The sequence below is a fragment of the Watersipora subatra genome, chromosome 1, assembly GCF_963576615.1.
Source record: "Watersipora subatra chromosome 1, tzWatSuba1.1, whole genome shotgun sequence".
Lineage (NCBI taxonomy): Eukaryota > Metazoa > Bryozoa > Gymnolaemata > Cheilostomatida > Watersiporidae > Watersipora > Watersipora subatra.
In genome coordinates, this window is record NC_088708.1 from 61,254,406 (window position 1) to 61,273,218 (window position 18,813).

The 18,813-nt window shown below is 32.9% G+C and overlaps 1 protein-coding gene across 1 annotated transcript; it reads right to left on the reverse strand.

Annotated features, from left to right (window-relative positions):
• Positions 1-983: 983 nt before the first annotated feature.
• LOC137389923 (receptor-type tyrosine-protein phosphatase delta-like) lies at positions 984-17,575 on the reverse strand. Its single transcript, XM_068076114.1, has 14 exons — positions 17,566-17,575; positions 17,030-17,142; positions 14,939-15,137; positions 14,467-14,841; positions 13,079-13,185; positions 11,411-11,609; positions 10,945-11,313; positions 7,263-7,375; positions 5,485-5,683; positions 4,960-5,328; positions 4,348-4,460; positions 2,381-2,576; positions 1,242-1,603; positions 984-1,034 (listed from the first exon to the last, which is right to left on the reverse strand). The coding sequence occupies exons 1-14, from the start codon at positions 17,573-17,575 to the stop codon at positions 984-986; spliced, it is 2,775 nt and encodes a 924-aa protein (XP_067932215.1).
• Between the last annotated feature and the right edge of the window lie 1,238 nt (positions 17,576-18,813).

Sequence of the window (18,813 nt, forward strand, 5' to 3'; positions counted from 1 at the left end):
GTTTAGTTGCCGGAAATCTAACCCATGAAGCTACTTGTTTTGAACTGCATGGTTAGCGAGTATGAGTGCCTGACCTGACCAAACTGGTGTGTATGCAGAAAACTTTTTATTAGAATTGTTTGCTGAGCATTCTCTGGTCGGTAGAGTTGTAATCAAGCTGATCGCCCATCATTAAAAGTGCGTATAAATAACAACTTTAAGTTTAATAATACTTGTAGGCTTAAACTAATGCTTATCACATATTTGGATACAACCATAGGCATTTTTAAATATTTTACGACATTTACCCCTGAAAGATGCATGCAGCGAATCTAAAAGCATCTGCCCATTAAAACTGTAAGCTGTATACTTATGAACTGCAAAAGCATTAGTATTTAATAAGTATTTGACTTTTCAGACAAAGCTCATGAAAAATAACAAGTACTTACTTGAAGTTGAGCTCATTTCCAGGTAAGCTTGTTGGGCATCCACTGCTCTTTCCTTGTTCTTTCTATTGTAAAACAAGTAGTTATCACCGAATTGTGAAGTTGAATGATTGTGAGACACAAGTCAAGTAAAAATAACAAAGCTTGCCTTCTCTGTTAAAGATATCATAGACAAGCAATGTATTAAAGTGCCCAAATACATATACTTAATGTTTTTGATTTTTTTGACATAGAAGACATAAAATGACATGATACTAGCTAGAGGAAAAACGCGTGTATAGAAGTTTCTAAAAAATTCTGTCAATGATAGCTGGCTAAAAGCAAGCAACTTTTTACCTATGCAAAGCAACAGTTACAACGCTGCCAGCTGCGTTATGGTATACTTTATTCATCTTAACCTGTGCATTTAATAGCTCCAACAGGTGCAACATTGCCATATTTCAAAATAAAGATTTTGATATAAATTTTCATCAAAGCATGCAGCCTACCTCAAGTGTCTCCGAAGGATTACAAGGGTCAGAGTGATCCCAATGATTAAAAGAACAGCAAGGCCACCACCTAATCCTCCAGAGATACCTGCACTTTTACTTTTCTTCGTATTTTTAGCAGCTAGACAGTAAAAAGATACGATATACAGTAAAGACACAAATTGCATTGATATGACGTTACTATTATACTAATTTATTATAGCTAGAAATTTAAGCTGCCAGGAGTTCCTAATGCAACAACAATTACAACAGCATTCACAGCATTTTTAACTACTGTTACTATATTCTGTGATACTGTGTGATATATGTCTAACCCACCTATTTCTACCTGCCAGTTGGGTGATGAAGTAAAATCAACCACCTCCTCAGTAACTGGCTTCAGTCCAATATAGAGAGTATAGTTGCCGATGTGTAGAGGTCTGTTTACGTATCCACCATAGGCCTTATTGTCTCCAACTGTAAACTTATCAGAGAGTCTGCTAACGGGAAGCTCAGCTGTAATGTATGAGTCATTACTGGTCTCTATGTCAGCGCTGTTCAGCTCTCTCTTTACCCTAGAGTTTGTCTGAACGGCTATTAACAAACTCTCATATCCTTCTGGTGATTGGAGGTTAAGAGGTGTTGGTAGGGTTAAAGTTACTAGTGTGTCATCAACTACTGGCTCTTTTTCAGAGAAGCTCCAATTTATTGCTAAAATTATAAATGATTTTTATCCCTGACTAAATATGACTGAGTTTCATATAAACATATGAACAACTTTACCATGGTTATGAAATGACTATAAGAACTACCAAACTGAAGCAAAGTATGTAAATTAAATTAAGTCTGTCAATAAAACCAGGCTTGTGTATCTTCAAAGCAGACCTATATAACCTATAGTAAATATGATACAATAACTTATGATTATGCTGTAACACATCTAGCAGCAAACTCATCATTACCTCAACAAGATAATAAGACTGGCTTAACTACACAACATCAACCGGTTCAGCAGAAAGTAACGCAATTTACTTTTAATTATGAGCTAGAGAACAAACCTTTTGCTAACAGTAACACGTTTTGGTGTTCATATCATAAAACAGTTGTAAGAAGAGCAATTGTAATGACATATTAACTTCTTGACAGAAAAAATCAAATAAACATTAAGTTTCACGAGCCATTTTCAAAGCATTTTGTACCTATAGTCTAATCGTGCAGCTAAAAGAAGCTAGCCAACCTAATAAATTCATTGCGATGATAATTAAATTTTAGTAAATATGGTAAAAGGCATATATAATAATAAATATATAAACATAATATAATATTATAATACTAGAAATAATAATAATAATAATATAATCTATAATACACATAGAAGTATGTAGGATGTGTTCGTTGCTTAGCTTGTACTTTCAGAAATTCAAGTAAAATATTTTTGTGCAAAAAAGATAATATTGTTTTCAATATGAAGTACATAATAGTTTTTACCTGGTGGTTTAGTCCAAAAGACAGTATACTTAGACCACTGTCCATATCCATTTGACAAATGTGCCCTCACATGACAACTGTACTGAACTTGGGGAGATAGTGATGTGACATTTGCTGACAAGTTATTTTCAGTCAAATACGGACTTGTACAATTAGCAGCAGGATTGTATGTACTGTTTCTGATGAAGCATGAGATCTGTCAAGTATATTGACAACCGTAAAATACACTCATCACTCTGACACTTCATCTTAACACTTTTATAAACTATGAGGCCTAGAAAAGTTGGCATCAGGTTAAGCAATAAACTTTGAACAAGAGTAAAGCCAGATAATACATCAGGTCTTTCTTATGAATTTCACAAGATTCTCCTCGGTTCTTGTAACAAATAACCACTGTAGCTGAAAGCAAACAAAACGATCACCCAGCTGAAATTGAATAGCTGAAGGAAGCATCAACTTTAAAAGTGAAAAGCTAAAAAAGAATGCACTTAAACAAAGACAAACCAAATTACTTTTATCTAATATTGGTTACATACCATTATCAAAACTATTATTATGTTGGAGAGAATATTAATTCTGTTTGTTGTGATTCATCCTAAAGCCCAATAAGCGATGATAGCAACATTACACAGAAATATATACTGCAGCATTAAATATCTATATTGTATTAAAATATGTTATGAATTTAAACCTAAAAATTTAAATAACACTTAAAAATCAATAGATAAAGTAGGAATTATTCAAAGAGACTTCTACTGTTTGCTTACTAAAATTACTTTTATCTAATATTGGTTACATACCATTATCAAAACTATTATTATGTTGGAGAGAATATTCATTCTGTTTGTTGTAATTCTTCCTAAAGCCAAATAAGTGATGATAGCGACATTATACAGAAAGATATACTGCGACATTAAATATCTATATTGTATTAAAATTTGTTATAAATTAAACTTAAAAATTTAAATAACACGTAAAAATCAATAGATAAAGTTGGAATTAATCAGAGATTTCTACTGTTTGCTTACCCTAAAGGCTTGTGAAAGAAAGTTTAGGCTCAGCAATGCGTAAGTTTGGGCATAAAGTTAGTAGTAGAAATATCTAGCGTAACTTACTTTTACTTACATTTAATATGGTTTAAATTAACTTAATCTATTAATTCTTTATTATGTTTGTGCTTTGTTTTTAATTTCTATCAGCTTTTTAATCTTTACTTGCACAACTGTAGTTTTAAACAAGTTGGGATGTTTTAAGTTGAAAAACTATTAGAAATTTCCAAACAAATATTCGCACAAAGTTACATCACATGTCAAAGAGGTTCCATTGAGAAAAAATTGTAAAGCTAGGCTTGATTGCATACAAACTAGTAAGATGGTCATTACTTGAAGTTTTACTACTGCGTGTTAAAGTTAGCTGATCTCATAATTGTCTCTCACAACGACCAAGATGTGCTAACCAGCCTGCAGTAAAAGAGTTTGACTAGTTCTTGTAAATAGAAATTTTGCTCTGAACTAATAATATTGCTATAGTAAATCTCGCCAGTGATAAAAAGATGATGCACATCAATCAAACTTGCACAAGCTCCAAAGTTTTCATCTATCAATTCAATTTTAAGTAGATTGTGTCTAGCCATAAAATTACTTATGCCAATGAAAGTAAAAAAAATTAGATGCCATACAAAAAGTGAATTAAGAAAATTATTGTTTGAAAAACTGAGTAAGACGACTCAGCCACGTTCAGATGCTCATAAGAAAGAACTACTTTGAACATATTTAACCCGACTAAATTGAAGGTAGCGGTAGCAAGGTACACTCATAAGACAGAACTGGTGAAATTTAGATGAAATAAGACTTATATGCAACTTGTGAGCTGGAGTTTATAAATATTAACCTAGTTTAAGACAGGTAAATTAAAACACAATAAGATGAATAAGTCTGAGAGACCTGTGGTACTAAGAACAGCCATACCTCATAGCCAATGACAGAAGAGTTTCTCTTTAGCTGATCAGGTTTTTTCCACTCCAAAGGTGCTGAGTCTGAACTTCTTAGTGTTACAGGTGCTATCACAGGTTCTGTAGAGACTAGAGAACACAAAAAATAGCAAGAATGAGTCTTTATAAGTGTACAAATAAGTTTTATAAAGTGTTTGCTAGAGGAATGTTGAAAATTTTTCAGAGGTTTTGAATCTTTGGCTACTGAATAAAAACAATCAGGTTCCCTAATGACAAAAATACAGCAACAAATAGCGAGAAATATAGCTGCTACATAGTATGTGAATATGTTAGAATATACATATATATTATTTTCAACAGAAAAGGCATTTACTACTTTTCTAAAAGTATGTTAGTTTAAATATTTTTCAGCTGATTAAAAACAATTTGCTACCTGATAAACTTTCCCAGAACTTGGTTTTGGAACCAATTCATCATTTGCACAATAACTGCCTTTTTTTAAACTTTAGGATTTCTATTACAATTTTCAATTTTACATAGACACATATATCTATAGCTGCCAGCAAATAGGTGAAACAATGCTATCTAAACAAATAGTAAGCTATATGAAAACTGTATGCTTACTAACCTATCTCTACCTGCCAGCTGGAAATTGAAGTAAAATCAACCACCTTCTCGGTAACTGGCTTCAGTCCAATATAGAATGTGTAGTCGCCCATGTGGAGTGGTCTGTTCACGTATCCACCATATGTATTATTGTCTCCAACTATGAACTTATCAGAGAGTCTACTAACAGGAAGCTGTGCTGTGATGTATGGGTCATTGTGGGTCCCAATGTCAGTGCTGGTAAGTTCACTACTGATGTCAGAAGATATCTGAGCAGCTATTACTAAACTCTCATATCCTGATAGTGAGTCAGGGTAAGTAACTTTTGGTAGGGTTAAGGTTACTAGTTTGTCATTAGTTACCTGCTCCTCGGAGAAGTTCCACTCAACTTCTAGAACAAAAACCGTGATTACTTAAAAATAGGATTTCCTAATCTAAACTTTTCTCTTTCAGTCTCTAAGGATCTTAAGACTAGAAACTATAGCACCAAAGGAGCTAATATATCTTATCAGCAGATGATAACTGTCATACCTAACTACAAGCTTACCTCCTGGTTTAGTCCAGAAGGTGGTAGGTCTGGACCATTCACCATATCCCTGTGATAATACAGCCAGTACACAGCATCCGTACTGTACTTGAGGGTTGAGTGATGTGAGAGTTATTGAGGGTAGACTTGTTTCAAGATAAGGAAGATAATATCTTGTCTCTGAAGGATTGTATGTTTTGTTGCGAATATTACATGATAGCTACAACACAATATGAATACATATATATACATTATACATATATAATGTAACACATAGGCTTTGTATGCATTAGCTGTGTATATAAACAGCAATAAGAATGAACTGGTTATTAGTACACAACAATAATGAAAAACGAAACACTAAAAGTAAATAAATATGTAGACTAGAATCATAATGGGAAATACCTACAAGATAAAAAGGTCAAGGCCATCACTAAAAAGGCAAGATCAATTTATCAAGCTTATGATAGATTAATCATATTGCTGTTAGTAAAAAAGTATGCAAAATATGTTTAACAAGTGCCATTTGCATATGGTTGACCCAGTCGGAAATGGAAAACTCACACTTAAATGACTTGTCTAAAAATAATCTCTATTTAATGATGTTTATTTTACCAAAGATCATAAAAAGTATGGAGGAAAATTTGTTGATCCAGCTTTCTATAACATCTTACTATTCAGAATATCCTGTGAATGACTATGAATCTGTGAGTCTTTTTGAAAGCTAATACAATACGAAACTTGAGAGCTAGCAAACTCTTTTGTATATAAAACTAGCAATATGTCAGCATTGCACGGGTATTAAAAATCAGCTTATAAACAGTGACAGGTAATGTAGTTGCCTGCCACTTGTCATTAGCCTGGCACATTGCCAATGGATATTTTGAGTAAGCTAGTAACCTATTGCTAAACTTACTAATAAGAGTCGTGAGAGCAAGCATAAAATGACATTTTTCATCGACATAGCGACATATATAACTCAAAGAATCTATGAATCTTGCATAGCTCACTGGTTTGGTGCATCGTCTGGAGAACAGGAGGTTCCGAGATCAAATCTTTTGCGCTACGGATTCTTCATTCTAAGATTTTAATAGTTATAGCTGGACTAACCGAGTCACACTCTTGCAAACTTTGAGATTTATATATAGATTATTTGTCATTTTTCGAGTTGTTAAATGCAAAATTTGAGAACTTGTTCCGCAATATAAAAAAGCATGTGACATTTACTAGTGGCTATATTTTCAAGCAGCTGAAACAAAAACTTCAAGTTATGATTGTGCTTATATTATATACTTGAGCTAATAAATTCTTCTGACAGCAACGTTTTACAGAAAAATATTTTTTCAATGTATACATTTTTTAAGCATTGAAACATTGAAATTAGCAAATTTGAGGGCAGAAAATACTGCAAATCATTAAAATCAGCGAATACTTAGAGTTGTTGGTACTTTGAAAATGATACGACAATATGGAATATATGACAACGATGATTCTGATTTATCGTAGACATCACTATGGTATGCAGATGTTTTGGTTTGCAGATACATTTACATATAGAATAAAAAAGTCATATAAAAAGTTAAAAACATGCTATCCGCATGTGAAGGTTTCGCACTCTATTGCTTGCTTGATTCATGGATTAGTTTATTTGCCATTGTGTTCCTCCGCCAAAAATGGTCAGTGAAAATGCAAACAGAAACAACAGCTGTAAAATATAACTCCTTGAATAATATTGGTTGCAGTTGTAGAAAGAATCAAATAAGATATCCATAAAGGCAATTTATTAATAAGGTTATTACCTGATAACCTATGATTGGATGGTCAACATCTGTCCAAGTCGGAGGTGTCCATGATAATTGTGCTGATGTGCTACTCCTAGTGTCCACAGACAGTTCTGTAGGTCCAGCAGGAACTATAGTAGGATGATAAGAATGATCAGTACGTAGTGCTTGTTTATTGAGTTTTTAAGCAACTTTAAATTGTACTGAAGTTATTTTCAATTTGGAAATCAAAGTATTTTCAAAAGATGCTGCAATCGTTTTAACTTTGATATTAACAAATGCTCAAATGCTAACACGATTCGTAAATTTAATTTTTACAATATAGTTGTCATAAACTGACATTACTTCTAAAGAGTAATCTCTTCTTTGAAACAAGCTCAACGGGAGAACTGAGAATATTTTCCACCACACTCGAATAAACAGTTATCAACCTTACCATACCGACTACTTCGGGGAAAAGAGGCAAAACAGTCACAATTTCAAACCTAGTGCTGACATAGATCAGCTGTCACTCACATATCTACATCATTATTGGCTATTGTCTGGTTGTCTATTCATCAATTTGCTTTATATGTCATAAAGCACAGCAAATATAAATTGGCACCAGGATTCTCCCTGATAATGATGATCTAGGGTAGGAAAGTTTTAGGCTGGAGTATAAATTTGGGGTTGTCCTCTCATGCATTTAAAGTATTTTCAAACAATTTAGGATTATATAACCCTTTAAATAGTTTAAAAGTTGTCATCACAGCGAGTTACTTGCGAGTGTGATGTACCCATTTATAACAGATCACCTTCGCTTCCACGAAACTACTCGACAAGGCTAAATTAAATACTAGCTCTGCTACAATGTAATTTTGATGCTTATATCAACTAGCTAGGCAATGGGAAAGATTGAAAGTTAAAAGACAGTAAAGATGAACTTAGAAACAAAAAATTGAAGTGGGTAAAAAAACTGTGAAACTGAAACTTGTAGCAGCATTGTGGAAGCTAATGAACTCTGAATAAATTTATTCAAATAGTTTTATTTTAGCTCTTGCAATCAAAAAACATCACCATTTGTCTCAAAAGGTAATCAGATGAAACAGGCCAAAAATGATTGGAACAGTCTGCCCCTCACCCCCAGCTAAAAGAACTCTGATTGGCACAATTATTCTGAGGCTTCGGAAGGTATTATAACATAGTCATTTGGCTGAGTTGGTTAGAGCATTAGTCTGATAATTTGCATGGATTCAAGTACTATACTGGCCAACGTTTAAGTTGTCTTAATAATTTCACATATAAAATTTAGTAAAAAAAGGATTTGAAACCCCTGCTATTGCAAGGCAAAAATAAACAGCTTTGACATCCATGTGACACCTTATCATTTTTAACAATTTTACATTGATGAGAAAGTCACTTTTTAGTTACGAGTAATCTGTGAGCCCTTTGAAGGTTGACTTGCAACAAAACTCAAATTACAATTATTTCGTATCAAAAGATTCACCATGTCTTACTTTGCTGTGTTGTAGGCTCAAAATATGTGGAAATGTGATTAAAAACTCTTAGAAGCTCAAAAACGAACCGTTAATCACAGCCATTACAAAAATGCCGTAAGTTGGAATCCCTCTCCAAAACGGCTCAAATGGGACGTGGTTCAACACGTTGTGCTTCTGTTTACACATTCTTGCAACCTAATTCATCAAAATATTTTCACAAATATACTTCACGCATTCAATACAACCATGTCTATAATTTGTCATTATGCATCTATTTCATTATCATTGCAATGCTGTCACTTTGAGCACCAATATATCAAAACCTAAACTAAAAGTTAGTTTAATTTTTTCCTTAGCTCGAAGGAGTGCATAGCATCCTTTGATAATCATGAGAAGCCTGTTGGTCACCTGTGGTAGTCAAAAATGCTGCAGAACCTGTTTGCACTATTTGGCAGGAAGTATGAGTCACATGATCAGATTACGACTAGATGATTAGGCCAAGCTGAAACGAAATTGTAAAGTAGCGAGCATCTATATTTGATAAGGGCTTTCCGGTAGAACCCAAAGTGTTTGTCATAAACTAGTGCTATGAGATATTTTATATTGAGCCTTTTATTAGCTTTCCAATTCACGTGATAACATCGCGTGTCAAAACAATAACCGCCTTGAGTTGATTACACCATCGAAATAAAGGGATTCTAACCTACGGCGTTTTCGTGATGGCTGCGATTAGCTGTTAGTTTTTTTAGCTTTTAGGAGCTTGTAATTCCATTTTCACATATTTTGCACCTACAACACAGCAAAGTAAGACATGGTAAACCTTTTGGTACCTAATAACTGTAATGTGCATTTTGTTGCAAGTCAACCTTTAAACAAATCTCAAATGAAGCTGACTTTAGATAAAATGAATTATAATATAAATTTTAATCAGTCTGATGAGATCCACTCATTTCAATGAATCAAATATACACAGGGTAAAGTATTTATCATTCATTAACTACAAAAGCTTATAAATGGAGAGGTCAGTAGCAGTCATTCAGTTTGTTGTTTATCAAAACACCACTGCAAATCTCCTAACAATGAGTAATTTTATTGAGCAAGAACCTACTGCCTATCTAAAATAGATCAAAACTTTCTTCACAAATTCTATTGTAATACTTTTTTGTTCAACCTAACACAAAACATTAAATATGCATTAAAATTTAGAGCTGGAGCACCGGGATATAAAAATATAAAAAGAAACAAGAACACTTCATTATCCGACTCGGAAAGCCTGACAATCATTTACTGATGAGCCCATAAACAATGTAGGACCATGTATAAAAGCTATGGGTACAGTGAAAGTGTCACAAAATGACTACTTTGTATGATGAGCGTTCAAGTTTTAAAATAGCACAAGATGCTTATAATATTGTTTCTTTGAAATTAAATAAAATTTAAATGCCACTCAACTTCCCTTGACTAACTTTTAGAATTATACATTGAGTAATAGACTAAAATAATTATCGTTTAAAGTGTAAAAAATCAGCTTTTGTATTTTACTAAATCAGTTCAAACTAGAAAAACTTTTATTCTTTACTTTTTTGTACCAATTATAGGCTTATTCAAAATTAGTGGAACGCCTGAAAAGAAATTAATGCGATAAAGATATATTACCCATAGCATCAGATTTTTCGGTTACAAAGAGAGGATAGTTACTCAACTAGAATAAATTGAAACAATGTTAGGTGTGCGCAACTTTCCATACACAAGCATGTTGAACAATATTATATTAAATTGAAATATAAATACATAGACATAGCCGCTGCTACAGCTTTAAAAACTGCGTAGTTATTAGTATTCAACAATAACAACATTGCAATGAGATTGTTTGTAATGGCAGCAGCGAGTACTCTGTACCTGAACCTGTCCATCAGGAGTGAAACGTAATAAAGTTCACAAGTCGACCAAAAGATTGGCCATCAGATCTTAAACAATATTTAGTAAACGGAAAAACGATTCATTTTAGATAATGAATAAAAAATAACTCATCTGTTGAAAAGTCTGTTAACAGACTGACTTAAATATTACAATGATTAAATGTGTTTGCCTACCTTTTCTTATCGACAAGAATATGTACAAGTTGGGTTACAAGTAATGAAAGTACTTAGCATGAAAAGTATAAGTTTGTAATAGAACCAGAACTAGGCATAGCAATGACAACATCCTATATGCATACTAACCTATCTTTATCTGCCAGTTGAGAGATGAAGTAAAATCAACCACATCATCAGTAACTGGCTTTAGTCCAATATAGAATGTGTAGCTGCCCATGTGGAGTGGTCTGTTCACGTATCCACCATATGTATTATTGTCTCCAACTATGAACTTATTAGAGAGTCTACTAACAGGGAGCTCAGCTGTGATGTATGAGTCATCACTGGTCTCAATGTCAGAGCTGATAAGTTTACTACTGAGGGTAGAGGACAACTGAACAGCTATCAGTATACCCTCATAACCTGCCAGTGAGGAGGGGTAAGTAACTGTTGATAGGGTTAGAGTTACCAACCTGTCACTAACTGTTGGCCTTTCTAATGAGCTCCACCTAACGCCTAAAAAAGTCATGCAAGACGGAGCAAATCAGAATGATGGATAAACCTTTAGTTACTCTACAAATGCCAGTCTAATATTTCACAACTAGAGACTTACTGGTTGGCTTAGTCCAAAATATGATAGGACTAGACTGCTCTCCATACCCTTGTAATGTGTTTGCCTTTACGTAGCATCTGTATTGTACTTGAGGAGACAGTGATGTAATGGTTATTGGGGATTCGTGTGTTCTTGCACTTGTTTCAGAATCTATTACAGCCACACGATAGTGTGTATTATTTATGACTTGACATGATATCTACAATAGAATGTGAGTGCATGTAAAACGGACATATATTGTGTGTATATTAATTATGGATATCTATTAAAAGTAAAATATAGCTGTAAGGCTGTTAACATTGTTAACATTGGTTATATGTTAATAACTGAATTCAGCCTGTTTAAACAACAATAAGCAGAAACAATGTTTTTTAGCACAGTGTTTCCGAGTTCAATTCCGGGGCAAAGTAGTTTTTTGTTTCTAAACCTTGCAAGTGTTGCAAGTGTATTTTATCTCTATAACTAGACATACGAGAGTTCAACAAACAAACACTTGATTTATATTATAAAAACACGAGCTCCGTTTGAGTTATCTTCTTTGTACCATGTACCATTTTGAAGTGTTTCTGTTGCAAACAACATTGATTTCCATGATCTGTTTAGGTGGTAAGCTTAAAAAATTGTGCACCTCTGATAGGAGACATGAATGCCAAATTCTACGTGTTGCCTACATCTCCAACAAAAATCAACCAAAAAACTACAAAATTATTTTATGCTTGAAAGATCTTCGTGATCCCAACAACTTCTGAAAACCAAAAGCTCATAAACCAAAAGCCCATGAAGTACAGTTTCTCAAGATTGTCTCACTTGTTCCCTTGGATAATAATCGATGTTTACTTTATTCAGCATGTTTCATGTGTATGGCTACTTGAACTTCTAATTAATTTGATGTATTCAAAGGTAAACTATGGGGCCACCACAGATCTACTGATAATATACATGTAGCTGCACCGGCAAATTTATTGGTTAACAACAACCAACAACATATTTTTATTAAGTAAAAAGAGGTTGTCCATATTTTAAGATTTAAATAATTTACTTTGAATGTGCGGTCTTGGCACACTCTACAGCAGCACGGGAGTCCACTTAGAAAAGCAACCACAAAAATTGTAACAAAGACTTTACCCAACTCCTCAGCAGACTTGCTTGGAGATGGATGATAAACACAGGCAGGTTAGGATTAAACGGAGTTCCGGTCAAATGGAACAACTAGCAGCCTGATAATAAATACCACCATCAAAGCCTTACGGACTTATGATTTAGTAGAGTTTAGAGCTCTAAATGAGCTTTTTTGGTATTTGAAAATATGGCCAAAAACCCAGATCGGACCATATACGAGTGTGAGTCATGTACGAAGTATAAGGTTATTAAATATAACTGGTTGTACTTATAGAAGGCTCTTTCTTAGTTCATTTTAGGTAAGAAAGACTATTCAAAAGAACAACAAACAAAATCACAGCACAGTCAAGATGTACTACTTATATCCAGAATAGATCTTGTTAAAGTGGCTCATTAGAAATTTAGGCCTTCTAAAAACAGAGCATTGACAACGAATTAGTTTTTGCAGCCATTATCTGAACTTCAAATGATCACAGGCATATATAGAAAGAACAATTTTGTAAATAAAATAAATATAATAGTGTTTCTTAGACCGATAAAGTTAGTTACCACATATTCTGTTATAGGATTAGTAGGGTCTGTCCATATTGGAGGAATCCAAGTCAGTGTGACTGAGCTACTGTCTCGAGCTTGTACAGACAGTTCCGTAGGAGGACCTAGAACTAAGATAGAGTATCATATGTGAGTAGTAAAAATAATGATTCTCATATACCTGTATAAACAACTTTACCAATGATATAAATAATGGCTCATTACTAGTATGTTGTTAACTTCAACAAAGTTTTGACAGCCACATAAGATGGTTTATAATAGCCGCAGCTGCTAGAAAGACAAACTTTGTAAGAGTTCACTTGAAGTTCTACAGCTGAGAAAATTATTATTTTAATAACTCTATATTGTATAAAAACATATTTTTTGTAAACTGATGTATAGCGCACCCTGAGTTATGAAACCCCTGTTTGATGACTTTTTGGCCTTACGATGTGGAATACAATCGTTTTTCATTTTCTCCTTAGAGCATTTTTTTCGCCATTCGATATCAACAAAAAATGTCTCTCAAAATTCACATTTGGCGGTCGGTGTGCTGAATACATCGGAATAATGAAATTTTTAAATTGCTACTCGCCAAAACCCCTCCCACATTGCCTGAAAAAGATATGATGCTCAATATAAATATGAATATAACTTATGAATATAACTACTCTATATAACTACCTATATAACTTTAATTCATTAGTAACAAGCCCTAAAATTGATAACGAAGTTGAAAGAAGAAGTAAGAATCATAATCATAAGCAGATCATAACCACTAAATAAACCAAAGTTACTGTAGGTAACTATAGTTACTAAGGTTAATACACCATTATGTTACTAATTTTTAACATGTATATAAATCTTTGAGGTTTTTTACACCAGATGGTGTTTGCATTAGATAATTGCTATGTGTTTCTACACTTCTCTATATGACATATTCGTTTTAATATACCAATAATAGAATGAATTAATGTCGTATGAAGGGATCCACTGTATATCAGAGTGCTTGTGTGCTAAGTACTTCATAAATTATTGTGTGAGTAAATAACCTTATAAAATGTATTCACATATGCCATGTTATCTATTTGAATGTAGATAAGCTGAATAATTAAATACTAGCATGCTGGGGGTCTTATTCATCACGTGTAATAAGTAACACGTATTTCCACAATTATTCTTAAACTTGGATAGGTGATTGAGTCACATATGTGGTAGCGAGCTTGACTTCAAATACAATGCCTGGGTTTGATCTCTGTATGGCGCAATCTTTCTTCCTAACACCCTTAGCGTAGTTTTAGACCGATGGGTGGATATAAAGTATTATTATAGCAAAGATTGCATTCTTACCAACGAATAATTTGAAACTGGTAATATTGCACTGAGGGTACCTCACATAAACTAACCTATCGTGACTTGCCAATTGAATGATGATGTAAAATCAACCACCTCCTCAGTAAATGGTTTTGGTCCAATATAGAATGTGTAGTTGCCCATGTGTAGAGGTCTGTTCACGTATCCACCATATGTACTGTTGTCTCCAACTGTGAACTTATGAGAGTGTAGTATATTACCAACAGGAAATGCAGCTGTGATGTATGAGTCATCACTGGTCTCTATGTCAGTGCTGGTAAGTTTACTACTGATGGTAGAGGACAACTGAACAGCTATCAGTATACTCTCATGTCCTATTAGTATATACAGGGAAGTAGTTGTTGGTAGGGTTAGAGTCACCGACCTGTCACTAGCTGTTGACTCATTAAAGGATTTCCACGTAATCCCTGAAAAAGTCATGCAAAACAGAGCAAATCAGAATGATAGATAAACCTTTAGTTACTCAACAAATGTCATTCTAACATTTTTCAACTAGAAACTTACTGGTTGGTTTAGTCCAAAAGATGGTAGGACTAGACCATTCTCCATACCCTTGTAATGTGTGTGCCTTTACATAGCATCTGTACTGTACTTGAGGGGACAGATAGCTAACGGACATTGAGGATCCATATGCTCTTGCAATTATTTCAGAATCTATGATGTCCCAAGGATAGTATGTATTATTTATGACCTTACAGGATATCTACAATAGAATGTAAACGCACATAAGATACCAGACATATATTGTATGTAGATTAATTATAAAAATCTATCAAAAGCGGGGCTAGGCAAGTATAACAAAAAACATGATTGATATCCAAAGTGAGTAAAATATAGCTGTAACGTTGTTAGCGTGGGTTGCTATACATTAATAACTGAATTTAGCCTGTTTAAACAACCGTAAGCACAACCAGTATTTTTCCAGCCCAAAAGGTCAGCTAAGTGTGAATAGAAAAAACTTGAAATACTGCATTTTAAACAATTTAAACAAAACAACAAATTGATAAATGAGATATTAACTTACACATATAGTTTAAATTTATTATTTACAAATATTATCGCAAACATGATGGAGTATACTTCAAGCATTTCAACAACAAATGGGTGGTTCACTCTTTATCAATTTTCAGTGGTTATGTTCATCAATCTTTACAAATCATTTGGTACAATTGCTCAATAATCTATATATATACTTTTCAAAGTTGGTATGTGTGTCGTTCTAGCTATAGCTATTAAAATCTTTGAATAAAGAATCCGCATTGTAGAAGATCCAATTTTGGACCCTCCAGTTCGTCAGTCTGACGCCTTACCATTTCAACCCCACGAGTTTGATGTATACGTTAGGCGATATATGTCGCTAAATGAGAGCAAACACGCTACCACTCTCTGTCATGACATAATGAGATGGCATAACGTCATGAAAAGCGGTAGCTCTTATTAGTAAGCTTACTCAAACTATACATTGGCAATGTGCTAGGCTAATAGCATGTGACAGACAACTCTCATTACCTCTTATTGTTTATAAGCTGATTTTAATACACAGGCAACGCCGGGTAGCACATCTAGTCTATATATTTATATATATATATATATATATATATATATATATATATATATATATATATATATATATATATATATATATGCAGTGTATATATATATATAGACTAGATATGCTACCTGGCGTTGCCTGTGTAATAAAAATATATACATATATATTATTACATATATGATATATATTGTTACATATATATATATATAATATATACACATATATAATGTATATATATATATTTTATTCCTATCTTCTCATGTAGGAACTATTGGAAAATAATAGCAAAAATATTGAGTCGATGGGACATAGAACACCTACTATATATGTATATATATATATATATATATATATTCCTCGAAGTTTGTGGGTATGTGTATAGTTCCATCTATAGCTATTAAAATCTTGAAATAAAAAACTTGTATCTCAGAAGATTTAATATTGGACCTTCCGCTTCACCAGTCCAACGCTTCACCAATTCAGCCACACTAGCTTGATGTATTCATTAGGTAATGTGTGTCGCTATATGGGAGAAAATACGCTACCGCCTTTCATTACGACGTAACGCGATGGTGCAACGGCATGGATAGCGGTAGCTCTTATTAGTAAGTTCACTCGAACTATCCATTAGCAATGTGCTAAGCTAATAGCAAGTTGCAGGCAACTCTCATTACTTATCATTGTCTATAAGCTGATTTTAAATACTCGGGCAACGCCGGGTAGCTCAGCTAGTATACATATAATTAATAAGTTGTTATAGCCAATTCATCGATATTGAAATTTTGAAAATATTTAAAAATTTAAAAGAAAACTAGGAATAATTTGTCTCAATATGCAAACATGTATTATAGTTCTTTGTCGAACCTCCTTCAGTCAACAAAAAATATACTTGAAGTCATTATAACAAACAAAACATAAAAACAGTGTTGTTGGTATCTTTATAACGTTGTTAAATATTCTTTATTCTATATCTCTATTAAGTAGATATTTGTAGACACAACTGAATAAAATAGCAATAAAGGCTTTTATTATAAATTAATCACCTGGTATCTTGTGATTGGGCTGTCAGCATTTGTCAGTACAGGGGGAGTCCATGTCAATCCTGCAGATGTACTTGTCCTACTAACCACAGACAGTCCCGTAGGGGCAGCAGGAACTATTGTGGAATAACAAGAGTAGGTTGATGAGATTTGCTGACATATATATATATATATATATATATATATATATATATATATATATATATATCTATATTATTATATCTATATTATTATATCTATATTATATATATAGATATAATAATATAGATATAATAATATAGATATATAGATAATATATATAGATATATAATATAGATATAATAATATAGATATATAGATAATATATATAGAAAATATATACATAAGAAGATAGGACTAAATGATATTTGTAGAAGTGATACGACTTGGACTGCTTCCACACTGGTTCTAAATTAAAAAGTGCCAGACTTTCATATTTGTAAAGAACAAATATGCTGGTTCAAGAAATTTCTAAGTACAGTAATGAATTGCGCAACAGTAAATGTTCCTGAACTACTAACCACAAGTCATGATAATAAAAATAATGACAATAATAATTATTATATTATTATAATTTTCCATTCTTTCTCCACCTACCTAATAGATAGAGAAGGAAGCATATTGAAAGCAGATAAACATGGCATTGTGTAGACTGCGGAGAAAAGGAAGAAACTTTATTCCATATTTTAAGTCAATGCAGTAACTCAACTAACAACAACAGTTCTGGGATGTTCTATAAAGTTATGCCTAAAATAACATTCCAAGAAAACATTTTCATAATGTTTTACAAATTTTATTTGCTGATCACTATTGCATTATGTTACAACGATGTGGTGAGAATATTTTGCAGAATGTTGTGCAAAATTATTATGTTACAGGAATAAACTTTGCTAGTGTTGTCATAACATTGTTAGAGAACATTGTTATTGAATGTCTCAGCATTAACCCATAAAATCTATTTTGGAAATGTTTGAGCATAAATGTGCATATAACAGTGACTTGCAATGTAAAGGAAACATTATCGTGCAACATAATTTCTAACCTCAAATAAATCGTTTTCCTATAATGTAGTTAAATAGCATTTTGCTTTTGCTAATTAACTGGCTCTTTTAGAACTGCTCTCGATAGCTTAATAAATACACTGGCAACAAATCTTTAGGAAAACAAGTTAACTTTAGTTGTACTACTTTTGCCAGAAACATAGTATCTTTTTCGGAAGTTGTCACTCTTTGATAATGAAAAACTATTTTAAATTAGATGAAATGAAGCAAATTACAAATGTTTTTTATTACAAATATGGAAACAAGCAAAATAATGTAGGACAAATTATGTTAATTTTAAATTATTTATATAAAGACAAATAAAGGTCATAACAAGTTTCAATTTTCGTACTTCATTGAAACTAGGTTTCAATGAAGGTAAAGTTCATAGAAACTGCATTAATAACTAGGTTCCATTAGTGCTTTTGTTATAGATCACAAGGGTTTTTTATAGCTATACGTTTGTCTTAATTGTGTTTTATATTATTATTCTTGTTGTTATATTATGCTACCATTTGTGCATTTACTAATAGTACAGCTTGAAGAAGAAGAGTTGGGAAAAGGTTATGATCGGTACATTATAGTGATGTTGTACTTAATTCACTAGAAGAGAATTCTGTGAAACGTAATCAGAATGTTTAAGTGTTTCCGCATTTACATCCCACTGATGTTCTGCATGTAATGTTCCTGAGATGTTAGCTAATATATTTGAATTAACATCATGTAAGG